Below are 17,353 nucleotides of genomic sequence, written 5' to 3' on the forward strand. Positions count from 1 at the left end.
CTATAGTACATGGGGCATGTGGTGGCACAACTCGCGTATTGTTGAAATTCTTCAATTTGGTTGAATTTCTCTGCCTCCTATATTACAGTTTTGTGTTTTCCCATTTCTTCTGATCAAGTGGCTCGAAGTCAATACAGATGTTAACAGACTGGACAAAGAAGACTCACCTTGTTCATGTATTTTATGATCTTCTATATTTTATCTGAGCTTCTGTCAGGCTCCGGCAGCAGTTCCTGGACTGTTCACATGACAGATTACCACCCATCCTTATTAATGCAACCATTTATTCAAACTCATCCTTTCATCCTCTAGTTGGAGGTCAGCTCTCATATATCAAGATGACGGACAAAAAGACTGACGCGGTTGATCTCATTCATTCCTCCTTGTTTCTTCTGTTGCTGTGCCGGCAGCCACAACCAGCCTATTAAAATAGTTGGAGTGTTTCTACAAACTGTCTGGAACTAATTAGATAGGATTCTTTTACATGCACCCCCCCCCCCCCCCCTCCAACAACACAACCACTGCTACAACATGTTTCTAAGCTGACTTCATTGGTGTGATCATTGCTTTTAGGTGTTGTACGTATTTGTCACCGGGTTGTTGTTGTTTTGAAGCCTGGAGAACTTTCACAGAGCTGTGGGCCAGACAGCTGAAAGAAGCAGGGACAAAGCTGGTTTGTTCAAAACCTGAGGAGGAGGAGGAGGAGGGGCTGAAGGAGGAAGAGTAGAAGGGGGAAGAAAGGTGGGAGCAAGCATGCAGAAGCAAAGAAATCCAGGGACAAGAAGGGGAGAGGGAGATATAGTGGAGGAAGGAGGGGGCCCATATTTCCATTTCTCGCCACAGGAAATCTGTGCGTGGTTTAAATGCAGCCTGCAGTCTCTGTTCAAGCTACTTGTGTGTGTGTAGAGAGTTAGAGAACATGGTCAGCCGGTGAGTTTCCTTTTCTTTTCTCAAATGATTTTTGCATGAAAGAAACTAAAGCACATTTTTAAAGTATCAAGAATTATTTTGGATGTCAGGATGGAAAAAAAGCCCGCCTCCAGACTTCACTCTGTTGTTTTTCTTTCAGAAGTGTTCGATGATTAGTCAACTATGTGGACTGTGGCTGACAAAGTTTTGTTCTTTCCTCTCATATTGAAGTGAAACGGACAAACAAGCTCACTGAGACACAATTTTAGAAAAGTGATATTAAAACTGTGGCAGAGAGATGTTCTCAGTTAAACAGCAGACCAGCTCAGACTGCAGTCTCTCTACTTGCTTCATATTGTTTTTTTTATTGTAGGACAAGTTGCGGTGTTTTCATCTGTAGCTTTTAAGGGCTTGTAACTAAGTAAAGAATCAACAAGTCTGGCTCTGATTACTTCAGTGCTGGAAACTCTAGCAACTTACAGCAGTAAAACTGAAGTCTCAGTCTTATGGAAGCTGAGACCAGCCGTCATGTAAAGACATTTTTAAATGCCGTTGTCTTGAGAGGCAAATTATCTCGATATCTCTAGATTACTAAACTCGTTCTCTCATGATAATCAGTTAAATGATCTTTTTATCTGCAGAAAATACATTTTTTTCTCCGGATAGCAAGATATAACAGGGCAAGGAAATGTGTTATCGCCTAATGTATAAAATCTATACTACAAATGTGATTTGTGACATCACAACTGGTTTGGGAACAATGTGCATGAGTGTCATGTGACCCAGTGAATCCAGCTCAATACCAGAGCTTATTACTGACTGGACAAATAAGACGCCATTCTCAAAACAAACCACAAAATGTTTTCTTGTGATTATTTGACCTGTTATCACCTGTTATCGCCGGAAAAAAAGCAGCGTTATCTTTGGAAAATGCTTACTTGTGATCCCGAGATAATTGCTTTCAATAAGAATCAACAAGCACAGCCCATTTTTGGCTTCCATACTTTGCATGAAAAAAACAAAACAAAACATCAGAAGATTCTTCAGGTGTTGTGTCTCACCCAGTCCCTCTCTGTTCAGGACTTCATCATCATTCAATCCTCCTCAGCAAACACTTTGTGACTGAATAGTCCTTTCTCAGCGGAATTGCTTTGTTTTTAACAAAACAGTTTTTAATTCCCACCGTGGAAGACTGCTTGATGCAATCAAAGGTCTAGAACAGGGGTGGGCAACCATGTGCCATGGAGGGCCGTGTGTCTGCAGGTTTTCCTTCCAACCAAACACTTTAACAGGTGATTCCACTGATTAACACACCTTCAGCCACAGAAGAGTGTTAATCAGTGGAATCACCTGTTAAAGTGTTTGGTTGGAAGGAAAACCTGCTGACACACGGCCCTCCATGGCACATGGTTGCCCACCCCTGGTCTAGAACAACTCTGAAGCGACCTCGTTCGCGTCTGCTGAGCAGCCGCTCGAGAAAGACACAAATTTGTGTGACAGAAAACATTTGTAAGGAAAACCTCCTTTGGTAGCATCTCCTGAACCCCGTCAGTCAATCCATGCGTGTGTTTGGAGCAGAAGCTCGTTTTTGTTGGAATTCAGTAATTAATGTTCTGGTCCAGTGTGGAACATCCTGCCGCTGGCTACAGGAAGATCTTTGAGACTGTGGAGGAGCTGAATGAGCCGATACCTGCTCAGATCACCGGTAGGGAAGCTCACCGCTCAACTCGCCGTGTGGGATATCATACCAGCGTTGGAGTTTGTTGATGGTTGTTCTGCATCCTGTGTGTGCAGGGGATTTACCGTCATGGCTGGGTGGAAGTCTTCTCAGGATGGGACCTGGCCTTTTCGAGGTGGGGGGTGAACCTTTCAACCACCTATTTGATGGACAGGCTCTGATCCACAAGTTTGACCTGAGGAATGGTCAGGTGACCTACTACAGGAAGTAGGTCTAGCACTCATTCCCTTCCAAAATAAGGGTACCTTTTAATTTCAAATATTATTGTCCTGATTCCTTGTTATGCCTGTGCGTGGGTGAAAGCTGCAGGCTGACAACATGACGTTTTTTTAGGATGAGGTTCACAAAATTCCTCAGGAACAGGGACTTTTCTCAGAATTGTCTTAAATTTCCATTGGGTCTCAACGATGAACTGGAATTAAGTGTCCAGGTCACTGTCACTTAATATATACACAATACCTCTGGAAGGCCTTCTGGGAATATTTCAAAAGGTCAGCGTCACATATATGCCAGGATGTTGTATTTCGTTCTTTTTTTATGTTGTCTTATCTCTCCCTCTTAATTCTATGTTCTGCATTCAGGTGTTTTGAACCTGTATTAGGAATTTTTAAATGATTTCTTATCACTACAGTATTTAATTTTTTTTAGCCATTGAAAAACACTGACCAACCTATACCGCGAACTCACAGCCTGTCACTTTTGTAAGAATGATTAGGATCCAAATTGAGACACGGATTTCTTTTCACGAGGACATGAGATGTTTGTTCAGTTGAGGCCTGCGGAAGAAAAGAGCTGACGGTAACGCATCCAAACTGGAATGCTGCAAGTGCAGAACCAATCCGTATGCAGCTAGAAGCCACAAAAATCCATCTTTTGGCTTTTCTTTGAAACCACATTTATCGATCACACGGAGTCAGCGGGGTGTTACCCTGGTTTTCATCATAATTCTGACAGTCATATTGAAACAAACATAAATGTCTTGTGGCTTTGTTACACGTGTGTGATGTCCCTGCTCAGGTTTATCAAGACAGACGCATATGTTCGCGCCATGACGGAGAACAGAGTGGTCATCACTGAGTTTGGCACTGCAGCGTACCCTGACCCCTGCAAGAACATCTTCTCCAGGTGACCTGATATCCCCCCACGTAGGAGGGGATGTTCTCTGAGTTAACATTCTCTAAAGGTAGAGAAGGGCGGAAAGAGAACATTGGGGATGTGCTGGAACACTCATTTGGTTCTTAAAATCCTGCAGTCAAATCCTCTATAGGATGTTAGGAATATTTTATGGTCACATAGCAGGGGACTGTTAGGATGTCCAGAAAACGTTCCTCATTTGTTCTCAAATTGTTCCTACCAGGACTTTTTAAGAGGAAGTATTTTCCAGAATTTTATGCGATGATCTCCACAGGTCTAAAGGATGTTGTAAAATCCCTTCGGTTCTTCAAAATGTGGGAGGATGGTATTTCATTGAGAACATTGTATGAAATATTTCTGGAACTCTGAAGCCTTGAAGGACTATTTTTACAAATGTTCCTGTAAAATACTCAGCAAATGTTCCAGGAACTCCCAGAATGTTCCGTGACGGTCCAGTTGAGTTCCAGTATTTCAACGTGTGCCAGGCTGGTTGTTGTTTCGGTTGTTATCATGTGGTGACAGATTGCAAATGGATCTCCAAAGACACCAAAGACTCACTCACCCCTGCCTCTACTTGTGTAGATTCTTTACGTACTTCAGAGGCATCGAGGTCACCGATAACTGCATAGTGAACGTCTATCCAATTGGCGAGGACTTCTACGCCGTCACAGAGACCAATTACATCACCAAGGTTGATCCTGATTCGCTGGAGACTTTAAAGAAGGTGAGAGATGATTGACATTCCATGCTGCATCTTTTCCCAAATACTCACCTTAAAGCAGCTTCAGGGGTCCCAGAAACAACATTACGACTAAGTACTAGAATTGCATGTAATATTTTAATGTGAGTGAATTATTTCCGTCTCTATTAAAGCACAAAAAATACATGTATCTGTTTGTGCATGTAATAGTATTTCTCAAATTTACTTTATATCAAACTTGTATGTGTTTTTGGCAAAGCCATGACACGGACTCTCACCGGGTCTTTTATTTTGAATTCTCTGTCCTGTGTCCATGTCCTATAATTAGGTGGACTTATGTAAGTACCTGTCGGTGAATGGAGTGACAGCCCACCCCCACACTGACACAGATGGTACAGTCTACAACATTGGCAACTGCTTTGGCAAGAACATGAGTCTGGCCTATAACATCATTAAGATCCCCCCTGCTCAGGCAGGTGAGTATAGAAGAGGGAAGAAAGTACTGTAGGTAGTAGCAAAGTGATGAACTAGGTAGATAAGCAAGCAAGTACTGCTGGCAGGTAAGTAGTAGTAAGTACTAGCTATGTATCATGAAACAGATGCAGAGCAACAGAGTTAAAAGAAACAAGAAGGTGACATACAGATTGAAAGAAATGAAAAAAGAGAGAAAGAGCGAGCAAGGGCAGCAGGGAGGACGTAAGTCTTACACTTACCAACAATAGCATTATATTTGAGTTTTTGTATTATTTACTTCTGTATTCTCACTAACACTGTGTACACTTGTTTCAGACGAATCTGACCCTTTAGAGAAATCCCAGGTCGTGGTTCAACTACCCAGCAGTGAGAGGTTAAAACCCTCCTACATACACAGGTACTGAGGCAGCTCTTTTACTTCTAGCCAGAAATACAATGGTACTTGACTGCATCATTACTTGTACACAGGAAACACTACACAAGGATAGAAGTGCTGTAAAGCTGTGCACAGTCAAGAGACAACATGGCAGACAAAACCACCGTTTTAATATTTATATTCATATTTATTTGCTCACAACATTGCTTATTTACTGTTGATTGTGTGTGTGTGTGTGTGTGTGTGTGTGTGTGTGTGTGTGTGTGTGTGTGTGTCTGTGTGTAGTTTCGGGTTGACCGAAAACTATTTTGTGTTTGTGGAGCAGCCAGTGAAGATCAACCTGCTCAAGTTCCTGTCAGCTTGGAGCGTCAGAGGAGCCACGTACATGGACTGCTTTGAGCCCAATGAGAGCATGGGGGTACGTAGGAGACCTCACCTCCTACACCTCATGTGCTCACAGTTTCTAAAGTTGTATTTGGAAGGGAATTTCACTGTCTTTTATATAAACTTGGTTCGTGTGCAGTTTAAGTCAAAGGTTTGGTTGATGGTTAGGGGTGAGGGGCTAGTGAAATCCACTAATATCAGAGGATGTGTGTGTGTGTGTGTGTGTGTGTGTGTGTGTGTGTGTGTGTGTGTGTGTGTGCGCGCGTAGTCATGGTTTCACTTGGCCACTAAGGAGTCAGCAAGTTATTTAAGCAGCCACAAGTTCAGAACATCAGCATTCAACCTCTTTCATCACATCAACACCTATGAAGACCAGGGGTTCATTGTTGTGGACCTCTGCGCGTGGAAAGGGTGAGTGTGATGTGAGTGTGTGTGTGAGTTTCGGAGACTTGGCCCATGCTAATATTTCTGTCTTCTTGCAGTCATGACTTTGTGTATAACTACCTGTACCTGGCCAATCTGAAGAAGGAGTGGGAGGAGGTGAAGAAAGCAGCGATGAGAGCACCTCAGCCGGAAGTCAGGAGATACGTTCTACCACTGGATATTCACAGGGTGAGTAGAGACACACACACACACACACACACACACAATCTTATTTTTCCTAGCTGAAGTGAAGATCCCCCTTCGATTAAGTTATTGATCCAGTTGTAATGTTGATACTCAAACTAATTTTCAATTTCCAATTTCTGCATGTGTGTGTGTGTGTGTGTGTAGGAGGAGCAGGGAAAGAACCTGGTGTCTTTGCCCTACACTACAGCTACTGCTGTTCTGCATAGCAATGGAACCATCTGGGTGGAACCTGAAGTGCTCTTTTCTAGGCCGAGAGAAGGTGACACACCCACCATACACTCACACAACAATTGTACACTTGTAACACAATGAGACAAGGTAATAAATTACATTGCATCGCTGCACCCGTCACAATCATCTTGACCTCTGACCATCAAGATATTTATTATCCATGTTCATGTCCCTGAAAACATTTGTGCCGAATTTTCTGCTCCTGAGATCCAGCGACTTTGACCCACACTGCACTTTACTTGCTGTTTGTCTGGTTTGAGCATTTTTTGCCATGATGCAAATATTTGTTTGGCATCGGTTTCTTTCTCTGTGTTATGTCTCTCTCTGTCTCTCAGCCTTTGAATTTCCACAAATAAACTACTCTCGGTGTCGTGGGAAGAGCTATTCCTTCGTGTACGGTCTGGGACTCAACCACTTCATCCCTGACAGGGTAAGAGAAGTCCTTTCATTTGCAGGAGCAGACATGGGACAGAATCGATGCTGTTGTTGATGATTTTGCTCCTACTGTTTGGATGTAGATCATCAAGCTGAATGTGCAGACCAAAGAGACCTGGGTGTGGCAAGAGGAGGAGTGTTACCCGTCAGAACCGCTGTTCGTACCAACGCCAGGAGCTACAGAGGAGGACGATGGTATAGAACAACACGCAAAGCTTGTCATAATCTCAGTCTTTGATGTCCTGCTTAACGTGTAGGAAAGGACCAGCTGAACGTGAACACTGGCTACAATGACATCATTCTATTTGAGTGACTCAATTACTGAGTATTTCCTCTATTGTATCTCAGTTACAAGCCAAATAATTTCTGTCAAATTAAGAATAAAACCTAAGCTTAAAAAAAATCTCACGCTGTACCTGAAGCTATGGTGCTGAAGTTTTGTCTCTACTTTCAGGCAGTGAGCATTCTTACAACTGTCACTGTTACATTGTAGGCTCTGAGGTTTCCTGCCCTGTTGTGACTGTTGCGGCTGTAAAACTTAGGATGAATTACTTGGAGCATCACGCAACCAGAGAAAAATACTTGTTTCAGTATCAGAAATTGATCCAGGTGGTGTGATAACATCTGGAAAGTCTAAAAGAACCTCACAGTTAAATGTTTTATCCACGTTCACATTAGCAGAGGGTTAGCATTTCACAAGGGGATGTTCATTTATATGAATGGAGCATTCTTTTTCATGTTCTTTATTGATCACTGGAGCATTAAAATATTTGAATTGTTTTGTGTGTGTGTGTGTGTGTGTGTGCATGCGCGCGGCTTTAGGTGTCCTGCTGAGTGTTGTGGTGAAACCAGGGGCAGAGAAACCAGGCTTCCTGCTCATCCTGGATGCCATGAAGCTGACAGAGGTTGCCAGGGCAGAGGTCAACACCCTCATCCCAGTGACCCTCCATGGCACGTACAAGCCGTGATCCATCCAGACTTCCATCCAGACTCGTCCAGGATGGAACCATAATTTCATCTGTCTCATTCACATTCCTGCAAAGAACTGGATCTTTGAGCACTAAGTAGTAATTCTTCGCTTGCCAAGGCTACTGAGGAAGTAAACTAAGGTCAAGAAACACTCTTAAACAAATAGTCTGACTGACTTTGATTGTGCAGAAAAGCAATTACAATTAGCACATTAAAATAGTTTACACACCTACTCCTCTCCCTCATTTTAAATTCCAGATTAAAGTGTACACATACTTTTCTTAATCTCTGTTCAGCGCTGTAACTTTCAAAGCTCCACATGGTACTTTTATACCAGGATCAGCTTTAAGATGATGAGGTCACACATCCTGCTCTTTAGACTTCCACCTAGAATCTGTTTCTGAGCACAAAGAAAATGTGCACAAGCATCACCCTGCATAGTGGAGCTCAATGGATGATTTTCACAGCAGCCATGATGACATGACATCGCAGGCTAAATGCAGGTTTAATTACCTTACTGGCATTCATTACATTAGAATTAATCTGATGACTTGCATCAGTGTTCTACTTGTTATGAGCATTCAAAATGGCTGTGAAAAGGCCCAACAGTTAATGTAGAAACAGAATTAAACAAACGGAGGCATAAAGTCATACTTAATTTGCTTACCTAAGCTTATGGCAGACAGCGTTTTTACCTGCTCATTTATGAAATGATTCTCTGAATAAACATTTGATTTTTATGTCTCTCTACACAAATTCAAACAAGTCTCCCTTTTCCATGTGATTATACTATAATTAAAAAATGAATATGAATATGATACTCAATTTGTGCAAATCTCAGTACACTAATCATGCTTCTGTGGCGTTTCATCATGCACCTAAATGTTTGTGACATCTTTCAAGCAAAAAGTACAAAACAATCACACACACACACACACACATTTGGCAGTTTAAAAAAAATTGTATTTCCAATCCTACTTTATATAAATTAGAAATAAAATTCAAATGATTATTTTAAATCATAATACAGTGTTGGTTACGGTGTGGATATGTTTCTCTCACAAAAACAACCCACTGTAACCTACAATATAATGTGGGGGGGACTCATCCTTCGTTCTGCAGATAGGCACCGAGGTATTGGACAAATCAAAATTGTTAGCCGGTGGTGGTGCTTGACAGCATCGCCGCGTTCATCCCGAACAGCCCATGAATGTATTCAACCTGTACTGAGATATTCTGCTCTCAACTGCACATATCAACCTCGTGGTGGCACGTAGTGAAAAGTTTTGGGCTCGCCAAAGTCATCAGGAGTAATCTTCCAGGGAAGTCCAATCATCCTATAGCCGTTGAAATATTTCAGTCCTGGCTGCCAAGAGTGCGTCTAAAATGGGTCAGCACGAGCAGAGGTAGCCATGATGTGCAAAGATAAGATAAAAAGGAAATGGCGATTCTGTACTTCCTTACTGCATTGTGTTTATCATCTCCTCCAATCTGCTCCCACTCAGCGAGGAGGTAGTGGGTATGCAAAAGACGACTGCTGCTTTTCCGAGGAGGACATTAGAGGATTAGCTTGTGCATGTCGACACACAGGCATTCTGTATGTAGCACCTGTAGTCACATTGTATATGTCAAAAGTATCACAAGAGCTGTCGAACATTCTTATTTTGCCACTCAACGCCTCATGGCATACAAATGCTAATATGCAGTTAGCATGTGTGCTGAGCTGATGGCGTCTGATGGACGGATGAGCAGCCGGACTGGCGGATATCAGCAGCTTCAGGCATCCAGATGAAGAGTAGTCGACAACAATGGAAGGGTTTATATACGGAGAAGTGCTGATTGCAGTTTCTCTGTTGAAAGTTGGTAGTGCTGCTGCTTGATAATGACCAGACAGTCTCTTAGAATCTGCAGACACATTTTGACATTTTTAAGCTGATTGTTATGCTGCTATGTACACAAAAAAACACCCTAAAAGTGTTAAAGTTGTTGCTGTAGCTGATATTAGCTGTATTTCACCATTAGCTGCAAGCTAATACACATGCCTGGCTCTTTCTGTATTCTGTAGACATGCAGAAATGTAAAGAGAGAAAACATCTTCATGAGCCCAAGGCTGAAGTGTCACTTTAAGAGCCAGTGACAAGACCTTGACATTTTACCTTCCGTGTGTCTTGAGGCAGAATGACTCCATCGTCCCAGAGCCGCCCAGAACCATAGAAAGCTGAGCTCTCCTCCTCTAATTTAATGTTCAGGTCTTGCTCTTGTTTCTTCTTCTCTTCTTCCTGCTCACTGTCAGGGTGAAGCAGAGAGTCAGCGTGACCTGGAGCTGTCATGGATACTCTGGCATTGGGCCACAGGAACAGGAAATTAGGGTCAAAGGCCCGGCCACACTAGAAAGAACCAGGAAACAAGATGATTTTAGTGATTCATCCTGAAGATTAAATGAGTGGAGTTAATGATTTTGTATTTATGGTAAATTCTGCTGTGGTTCACAAAAGATTCTTTTGTAAAAAAAAAAAAAAGACCTCTAATAAAGTGTAGGAGATGAGAGCAACCACGGATGAAGAGTCTCACCATCGCATAGCTGTCAGCACCATGGCAACCACCAATCACCACAGTGATTTTGGGCACAGAGGCGCACGCAACTGCTGACATCATTGAACCCTGAGCCTTCAGATGGTTACTGCTGACCTCTGCCTAAAAAAAGAGATACTTCACATCACACACAGCCACCCTGTGTTTATGTGTGTGTGCATGTGCATGCGTCTGTGGGTGTGTGAAGGTGTGAGTTTCTTGGGGTGGATACCTGTCTGGTGGAGAGGGTTAGAGGTGTTATGGGTGCTGTGTTCTGGAGGAAGAGGAGTGGGACGTCTCTTTGGTCACATAACTGGACAAAATGGCTTCCTTTCAGAGCGGCTTCATACGACAGCTCTCCGTTGTTGGCTACAATTCCTACCAGGTGACTGTGGCAGTACAAACACATGAAAATACTACAGATCAGATAGTTAGTGTGTAATCTGAGGCGGATGACTTCATGTGTGTATGGATGTAAACAATGCAAGTGCACCGCACTAACAACTGCAATGATGGCTGATGTTCCTGCTTTCAATGTCCAGGATATGTGTGTATGTTTACACTGTTTACCCATGTATCTTTGCAAAGCCGGTGATAAGTGTAGTTCCATAGCGAGCCTTGAACTCCTGGAAGCGGCTCCCATCTGTCAGCCGACTCACTATCTGGACAAACGGACACAACAAACACCAAACAATTAATATTGACCATTATTTTACGGAGACACTCACAAACATTCACTGTTGCATTTGCGGTAAACTCAGCACGAGGAACAACCGCGTCAACTCGGTCAGTGACAGTAAACACAGGAGGACCTGCAACCAAAGTAGGACAAGTCTGACAGATATCTGTAGTAGACATGGAAGGCTCGAGACTGACGGGTGATTGGAGGATCACACTTTAGCCCCTCCTCAGTCGCCAAACAACCATGAGTGTTGCTTACTCAAAAAAAGTGAAGAGTTTGTAATTGTGAAATAATCAAAGATGAGGTTTTGCTAAAAACTAATTCCTCTAACCAGTTTTCAGGCGAGTCTTTTTTTCAGTACCACCTGTGTCGTTGTTCTATCTGCCCCCAAAATACAACAGAATACCAGCACTCATTAAAAGTATCTAATCACAGGAAGTTATTGTGATTAACCTGATTTAATTCCCAGTACTATGATGCAGTAAGTGCTATTGCCTCTCATACGAGCTTCACAAAGACAGAATAAATGTATGAGGCTGATAGTGTTTGTGTGGATTCTTGTACCATTTTAGCATCCAGACTGTAATTATAACATTTGGGAGCGAGTCCCAGAAGCTCCTCCAAACTATATATTGGCTGCTCTTCTTCTCTCCTCTTCCTCATCTTCTCTTCCTCCTCTTCTTCCTCCTCTGGCAGTTGGAAGTTGAGGGTAGATATGATGTTTCTGGTGTATTCATAAGCTTCCTTCTCTTCCCAGGCAAAATGATCTACGCAGCCACTCACTCTGAAACCACAAAAGAATAAACAGATGATTATGTTAGTTCTTCTAATTCAATGCTTTTCTGTTATTCCAGCACACACAGATCTCTCTGTGGGAAGCTTTAACTGCTGCATTTTACTGTCCGACTTCCAGCGGGTTGGATTGATTTGCACCTACTCAGCATGAAGTCTGGCTCCACCCAGGTCCTCCGGTGTGACTTCTTCTCCCGTGGCGGCCTTGACCAGCGGTGGTCCGCCAAGGAATATAGTCCCTATCTTGTGCACCATCACGGTCTCCTCTGCCATGGTGGGGATGTACGCTCCACCTGCCGTGCATGAACCGCACACCACCGACACCTTCACCACAAGGACGGAGACGTTAATTCTGATGACCAAGTCTTGCAAATGATCCTGTCTGTCATGTGACAGAAAATGTAAGAAGTTAATTCTACTTGATAAAGTTCTGCATCAACACTACAGAGCTGCTCTCCACCCTCTGTGGCCACTGGTTTATTAATGTACTCAAGAACGTCAGGATGTGGGTTTATCAACCATTTAGACATCTGACACTGAAACAAACAACTCAAAATCCAGCCTAAAAATCCCACTGGCCTTTGGTCGAGGGAAACCACAGTGACGCTAAATTTTGGGTTAGCCTACAAAAATCTGTCATCCCTGTGACTATACACAGAAACACGAAAAAGCTATCATGCATTTTTTTCTAATAGTTGATATCTTTTTCCCCTTGTTCTGTTGTACAGTTTGTCCCCTGTTAAATGTGTTTACCTGCGGGATCTTCATGGCAGACATGATGGCTTCATTGTAGAACGTCCGCCCTCCCTGGTTCTTATCAGGAAAGATCTCCGACTGGATGTTTAAACACATACAAAAAATTAGTGACCCTGTGTGTGCGTGTGTGTGAGAGAGAGAGAGAGAGAGAGAGAGAGAGAGAGAGAGAGAGAGAGAGAGAGAGAGAGAGAGAGACAGACAGACAGACAGACAGACAGACAGACACAGAGAGAGAGTGAGTGAGCGAGTGTTTACCTGCAGTGGGAGAAAAGCCCCTCCAGAGTCGACCAGGTAAACGCAGGGCAGTCGGTTCTTTATCGCCACCTCCTGTGCTCGCAGCTGCTTCTTCACTGTGATTGGATAAGCTGTGCCACCTTTCACTGTGGCATCATTGGCAATGAACACACACCACAGGCCGTTGATCCTGCCAATACCTGATCGATACACATACAAGCACACACAGTGCCAAGCAGCGTTAGCAAGAGGTCATGAATTGATCGATATCCGAAATTCTAAAGGTGAAGTTGATGAAGGAAGCCTGGTGCAAACTAGCCAGATTCGATCGGACAGTCCAGTTAGCCAGTACCAAAGGTAAATTCCTCTAGTTAGTGGTTTCTGACCAGTCAGGCATCCAGCTGATGGGATATCTCCGTAAGGAAGACCCAGACCCGCGAATGGTGACAGCTCCAGGAAGTCTTCATCATCTAACAGGTGGCGCAGCCGATCCCTGACCAACAACTTCTTGTTCCTCTGAGTGTGTCGGGAAATTGCGTTGTCCCCGCCTCCTTTCCTCACCTTCTTACTCAACTCCATGTACCTGTTGGCAGGCAGCACAGCTTTTAAACTGTATTATGATATTATTTGTAGCAACAAGATAACTGGTGATATAAAAACTGCACAGTAATGTACAGTACTGCCTTTAATAGCAGAACAGAGAAACATAGTTACAAAAACTATGCAAATTGAGTTCACAAAAAAAAGAAGAAAATAATAGTCACAGAAGTCATAATCCAACTCATGAGAGTTGGTTTGTTCTGTAAAAGTTTACAGGACATTTAACGTTAGCAGTGCTATAAAATATTCTTATCATGAGAACATTTTGAACCGAACAACATATCTTGGATGTTGCAGTACGGGTTAGTCCAACTGTCAGATCATTCAAATTAATGGTTGAAAAACATGGTTTTCTTTATTTGAAAGAAAAGATTTAGTCTGAGCTGAACAGCACAGGCCGACCAGGAGGACCTACTGGTTGTGGCAAGCGTTGCTGTTTCGGAGGTTGGCTTCATAAATGTGCCTGTGGAAGGGCTGGAGGGGCAGGTCCAACACTGGGAAGGCACTCCGGAGAGCTCTCCTCCTCTTGGCTGCAGAGCTCATACGGCGGCCCAAACAATGCTGATGCTGCGCCGGCGTCCTGCACCACCATAGTCGAACATGGGGGGAATATTTAGTTTGTTACATCTCCTTCCAAAACCTTTTAACCTATGTTTATTAACACTAAACAGAACCAATGAAGCTCGGTTGATCTTTTAAACATATTTAGAATAATGTATTCAGATGACCCCTGGCTGTTGGCAACAGGTGATTTTTTTTCTTTCTTTTTGACAGCCCAACATGTCCAAACACAGTATCTGAGAATACAACCTGTGCCTGCCATAAACAGTTATGTGTAGTAGACGTATGACAGCTGTGAGGGTTCTTCATTGCATTCCTGATAGATGTGAGGTCATCGTGACCTTGACCTCTAATCAAAGACATCTTTTCGATATCATTCTTCACATTTGAAAAACAGCCTCCAGGAATTTCTGAGATACTGTGAAAGATGTACAGCAGCCCAAGAGGTGGAACTCAGGTGGGTTCTAATTGAGTGATGACGTCACCTGTGCTGTTTCTCCTCTGCAGCTCTGCAGTCTCTCCGCATCCATGATGGTGACTGACACACTCTTCCCCCACTGCACACACTCCTTCGGGAGACAGGAAGGCAAAAATGAACAGGTGGGTTTTGAGCACTCCTCAGGTTCAGTCTCTTCAGGCCCAGTTAGTTATTAGGGCCTCGTTAGGAATCTGAGCCAGGCATTGGTGGCATGTGTGCATGGCGTCCTGGTCACCACTGTGGATTAGCCGCTGATTTTCTAAAGGTGACAGCGTCGGCACAAACTGGGAACCTGCTCAGGGAGTGTCACATTTTAGTCCTTAGAGGGAAAGAAATGGACTTTGGAAAAAGCTTAAAGGGATGTTTGAGTCCGGGAGAAAATGTGAAGGACACAAATCTTCTGTTTTGTCCAAACTACTGAATAATGATTCAAGAGGGACATGGCTTTTCGTGACACTGCTCCAATACTCTGGAGTACAAATGATCAAATATATTTGATATGTTGTTTAACATGATAAGTTTGTTAAATTCATGTGGAATGCAACTATTTTTTTTGTTTGTTTTCTGACAACTTATAGCAACATTATTTGAAAACACACGAACTGCTGCTCAGGTTTGGGTAACTCTGTTGTATCATGTGTGTTGGCACGCATGATATCTGCTCAATTAATGTAAAAGTTGTTCTCACTCCATAGAGAATCCCTCCCCGGATAAAAGAGGGAATAAACTGCTGAAGCACCTGCCTGTCAATAAGTTACCTCTCAGTACCTTTGAGGTACTTTGACCATACACTTACTCACCTTAACTACAACTTCATGTAGCCTGAATACCACCAATAGTCTGTTAACCTCCAAACACATAACTGTGTTAGCTTTAGGGTAGTTTAAGCTAACACAGGGGCTCAAGCACAACTACGTACACATATTTATAAAGTATTTATACACTGTAATCACGAGTAAAAGAGTAAGTGAGGAAGTCACCGTCCTAATATCCTTCTGAATAAATGTATGCCAAAGGTCGTGAGCCTATACTGAGTACAACATATAAATGAGTACATGGAGTAGAGATTTGTGAATATGAAGTACTGAGGTTCTTACCTCGATATGCAGCGGTACATGTCTGTTTTTATCTGTTGTTTAAAAAATAAAGTCAAAACAACGAGTAGCTGATTAATTGAATAAATCCAACAATAACATCGCCCATTTGCGTCTCGAAGGGCTCTTCCTCTTCCTCTTGTATTTATCAGCGGTTCGCCAGCTGTACTGTGCTCGTACTGCCACCTACTGGACCGCCAGAGGTAACGTTACTGTGATTCCTTCGATTGATAAAATAAAACGAAAAAAGTAGAAGTACTGATTCAAATAGAAGTAAAAGTTCTTAAATGTTCCCAAAAGTACTTAAAGTTATTTCAGGTTTCTTTATCGATGTTTATACGCATATGAATAAAACATAGAAAAACAATACATCTAATAATCTAATAAATTGTACAATGTTGCAGACACAAGGACAAGAGCAATATATTCGTGTGTTGTAGCTGCGTTCATGAGATGTAGTTGCAAATATTGGTCGCTGGAGGAAGCTGTTTGTTCACAACCAATGAAATTGTGTCCTCGAGGAGGAAACATGAGAGGACTTTTTTCAAATTTATTTTTTTTAATAATATTTCTCATGATTGAATCTTTGAGTATTATGGAAGCCCATTTACAAAACACCTGCTCCTGCTCTTCCTGCTCCAGATACCGAGAATAGGCAAATATTATGAGACTCTCGGTTTTGAAATGACGTTTCATGATTATATTTGAGTAAGTTTCATTCACACTGCCACTGGTGTGGGTGCCTTTTCATGGTTTATGCAAGTTCCTTTTGGGTTTAACATTTGAAGGTTTTTTTGTTTTTTGTTTTTTTTTTACTCTCCCCTACAAATATATGTAACAGCTAATTCCATAATTTATAAATATATCCTTGATGTTAACAGATCTTTTTATTATGATGTGATGGAAACACCTGAACATGCTTTTTTTTTTGGGAGGGACGTTTCTGTTAAACATCATGATTTATTATTATCATTACTCACTTTTTAAATCAATTGCTCATTTCTTAAACTAAATTTTACATTAATGACACCCCCAACCCCCCCCCCCCCACAACCTCATACAGCATAATTATACAAACTGATTGAACTCTCATTATGGTATTGCTTTTAATCAGTGCTTGGTGTGACACTACATTGTATGTGTACTACAATATATTATCTTATCATGTTCCAAATGAAATATTGTACTTTTTCCTCCACTTGATTTTTCAGAATTCATTTGTCACTATTTACTATAAAGGGAAAGGCTTTCCACAGAAATTATTGAAGAGGATGTATTTATACTACTAACTTCAAGAGTACACAATCAGAGCAGTACAACTGAAACACTTCAACAAGACCTTCACAGGTCATTGTTTCCAGATCTGAATATTTCTCAGCACTGGAATATATAAATACCATCTTTAATCAGAATCAGAATACTTTATTCATCCCCAAGGGAAATTCTGTTGCGTACTTTTAATACGTAAGTAAACTCAGCTCTAAATACTTCTAGTAGAGTTATATTGTTGAATTATTTTATATCCCTAAATACAAGTAGAATTTAGATTGACCATTTTATTGTCACCATTGTAGCTTCTTCTCGCCACCGGTAGAGGGCAGCAGT

General features: G+C 42.2%; 2 protein-coding genes across 6 annotated transcripts; one reads left to right on the plus strand and one right to left on the minus strand.

The window, feature by feature from the left end:
• Positions 1–780: 780 nt before the first annotated feature.
• LOC147249474 (retinal Mueller cells isomerohydrolase-like) lies at positions 781–8,784 on the plus strand. Of its 5 annotated transcripts, none has more exons than XM_086223566.1 (14): positions 781–930; positions 2,532–2,614; positions 2,704–2,762; positions 3,665–3,772; positions 4,364–4,505; positions 4,810–4,957; positions 5,271–5,352; positions 5,617–5,749; positions 5,984–6,126; positions 6,198–6,327; positions 6,490–6,604; positions 6,912–7,006; positions 7,095–7,206; positions 7,834–8,784. In XM_086223566.1, the coding sequence occupies exons 2-14, from the start codon at positions 2,588–2,590 to the stop codon at positions 7,977–7,979; spliced, it is 1,440 nt and encodes a 479-aa protein (XP_086079692.1). In that variant the 5' UTR covers positions 781–930; positions 2,532–2,587; the 3' UTR covers positions 7,980–8,784. The 5 variants fall into 5 exon arrangements, with proteins under 5 accessions (XP_086079692.1, XP_086079691.1, XP_086079693.1 ...); XM_086223565.1 differs by having other exon boundaries at positions 2,704–2,854; positions 7,834–8,783; XM_086223567.1 differs by lacking the exon at positions 781–930 and having other exon boundaries at positions 2,284–2,614.
• Positions 7,931–15,888, minus strand: LOC147249475 (methylcrotonoyl-CoA carboxylase beta chain, mitochondrial). The gene is made up of 13 exons (XM_086223563.1): positions 15,752–15,888; positions 14,662–14,745; positions 14,031–14,195; positions 13,402–13,598; positions 13,037–13,215; positions 12,779–12,859; positions 12,171–12,349; positions 11,798–12,017; positions 11,122–11,213; positions 10,784–10,940; positions 10,552–10,674; positions 10,137–10,367; positions 7,931–9,885 (listed from the first exon to the last, which is right to left on the minus strand). The coding sequence occupies exons 1-13, from the start codon at positions 15,769–15,771 to the stop codon at positions 9,799–9,801; spliced, it is 1,815 nt and encodes a 604-aa protein (XP_086079689.1). The 5' UTR covers positions 15,772–15,888; the 3' UTR covers positions 7,931–9,798.
• Between the last annotated feature and the right edge of the window lie 1,465 nt (positions 15,889–17,353).

This window comes from Aulostomus chinensis, chromosome 14 (genome assembly GCF_037954235.1).
Source record: "Aulostomus chinensis isolate RoL2024-O1b breed Wild chromosome 14, RoL_Achi_v1.0, whole genome shotgun sequence".
NCBI classification, from domain to species: domain Eukaryota; kingdom Metazoa; phylum Chordata; class Actinopteri; order Syngnathiformes; family Aulostomidae; genus Aulostomus; species Aulostomus chinensis.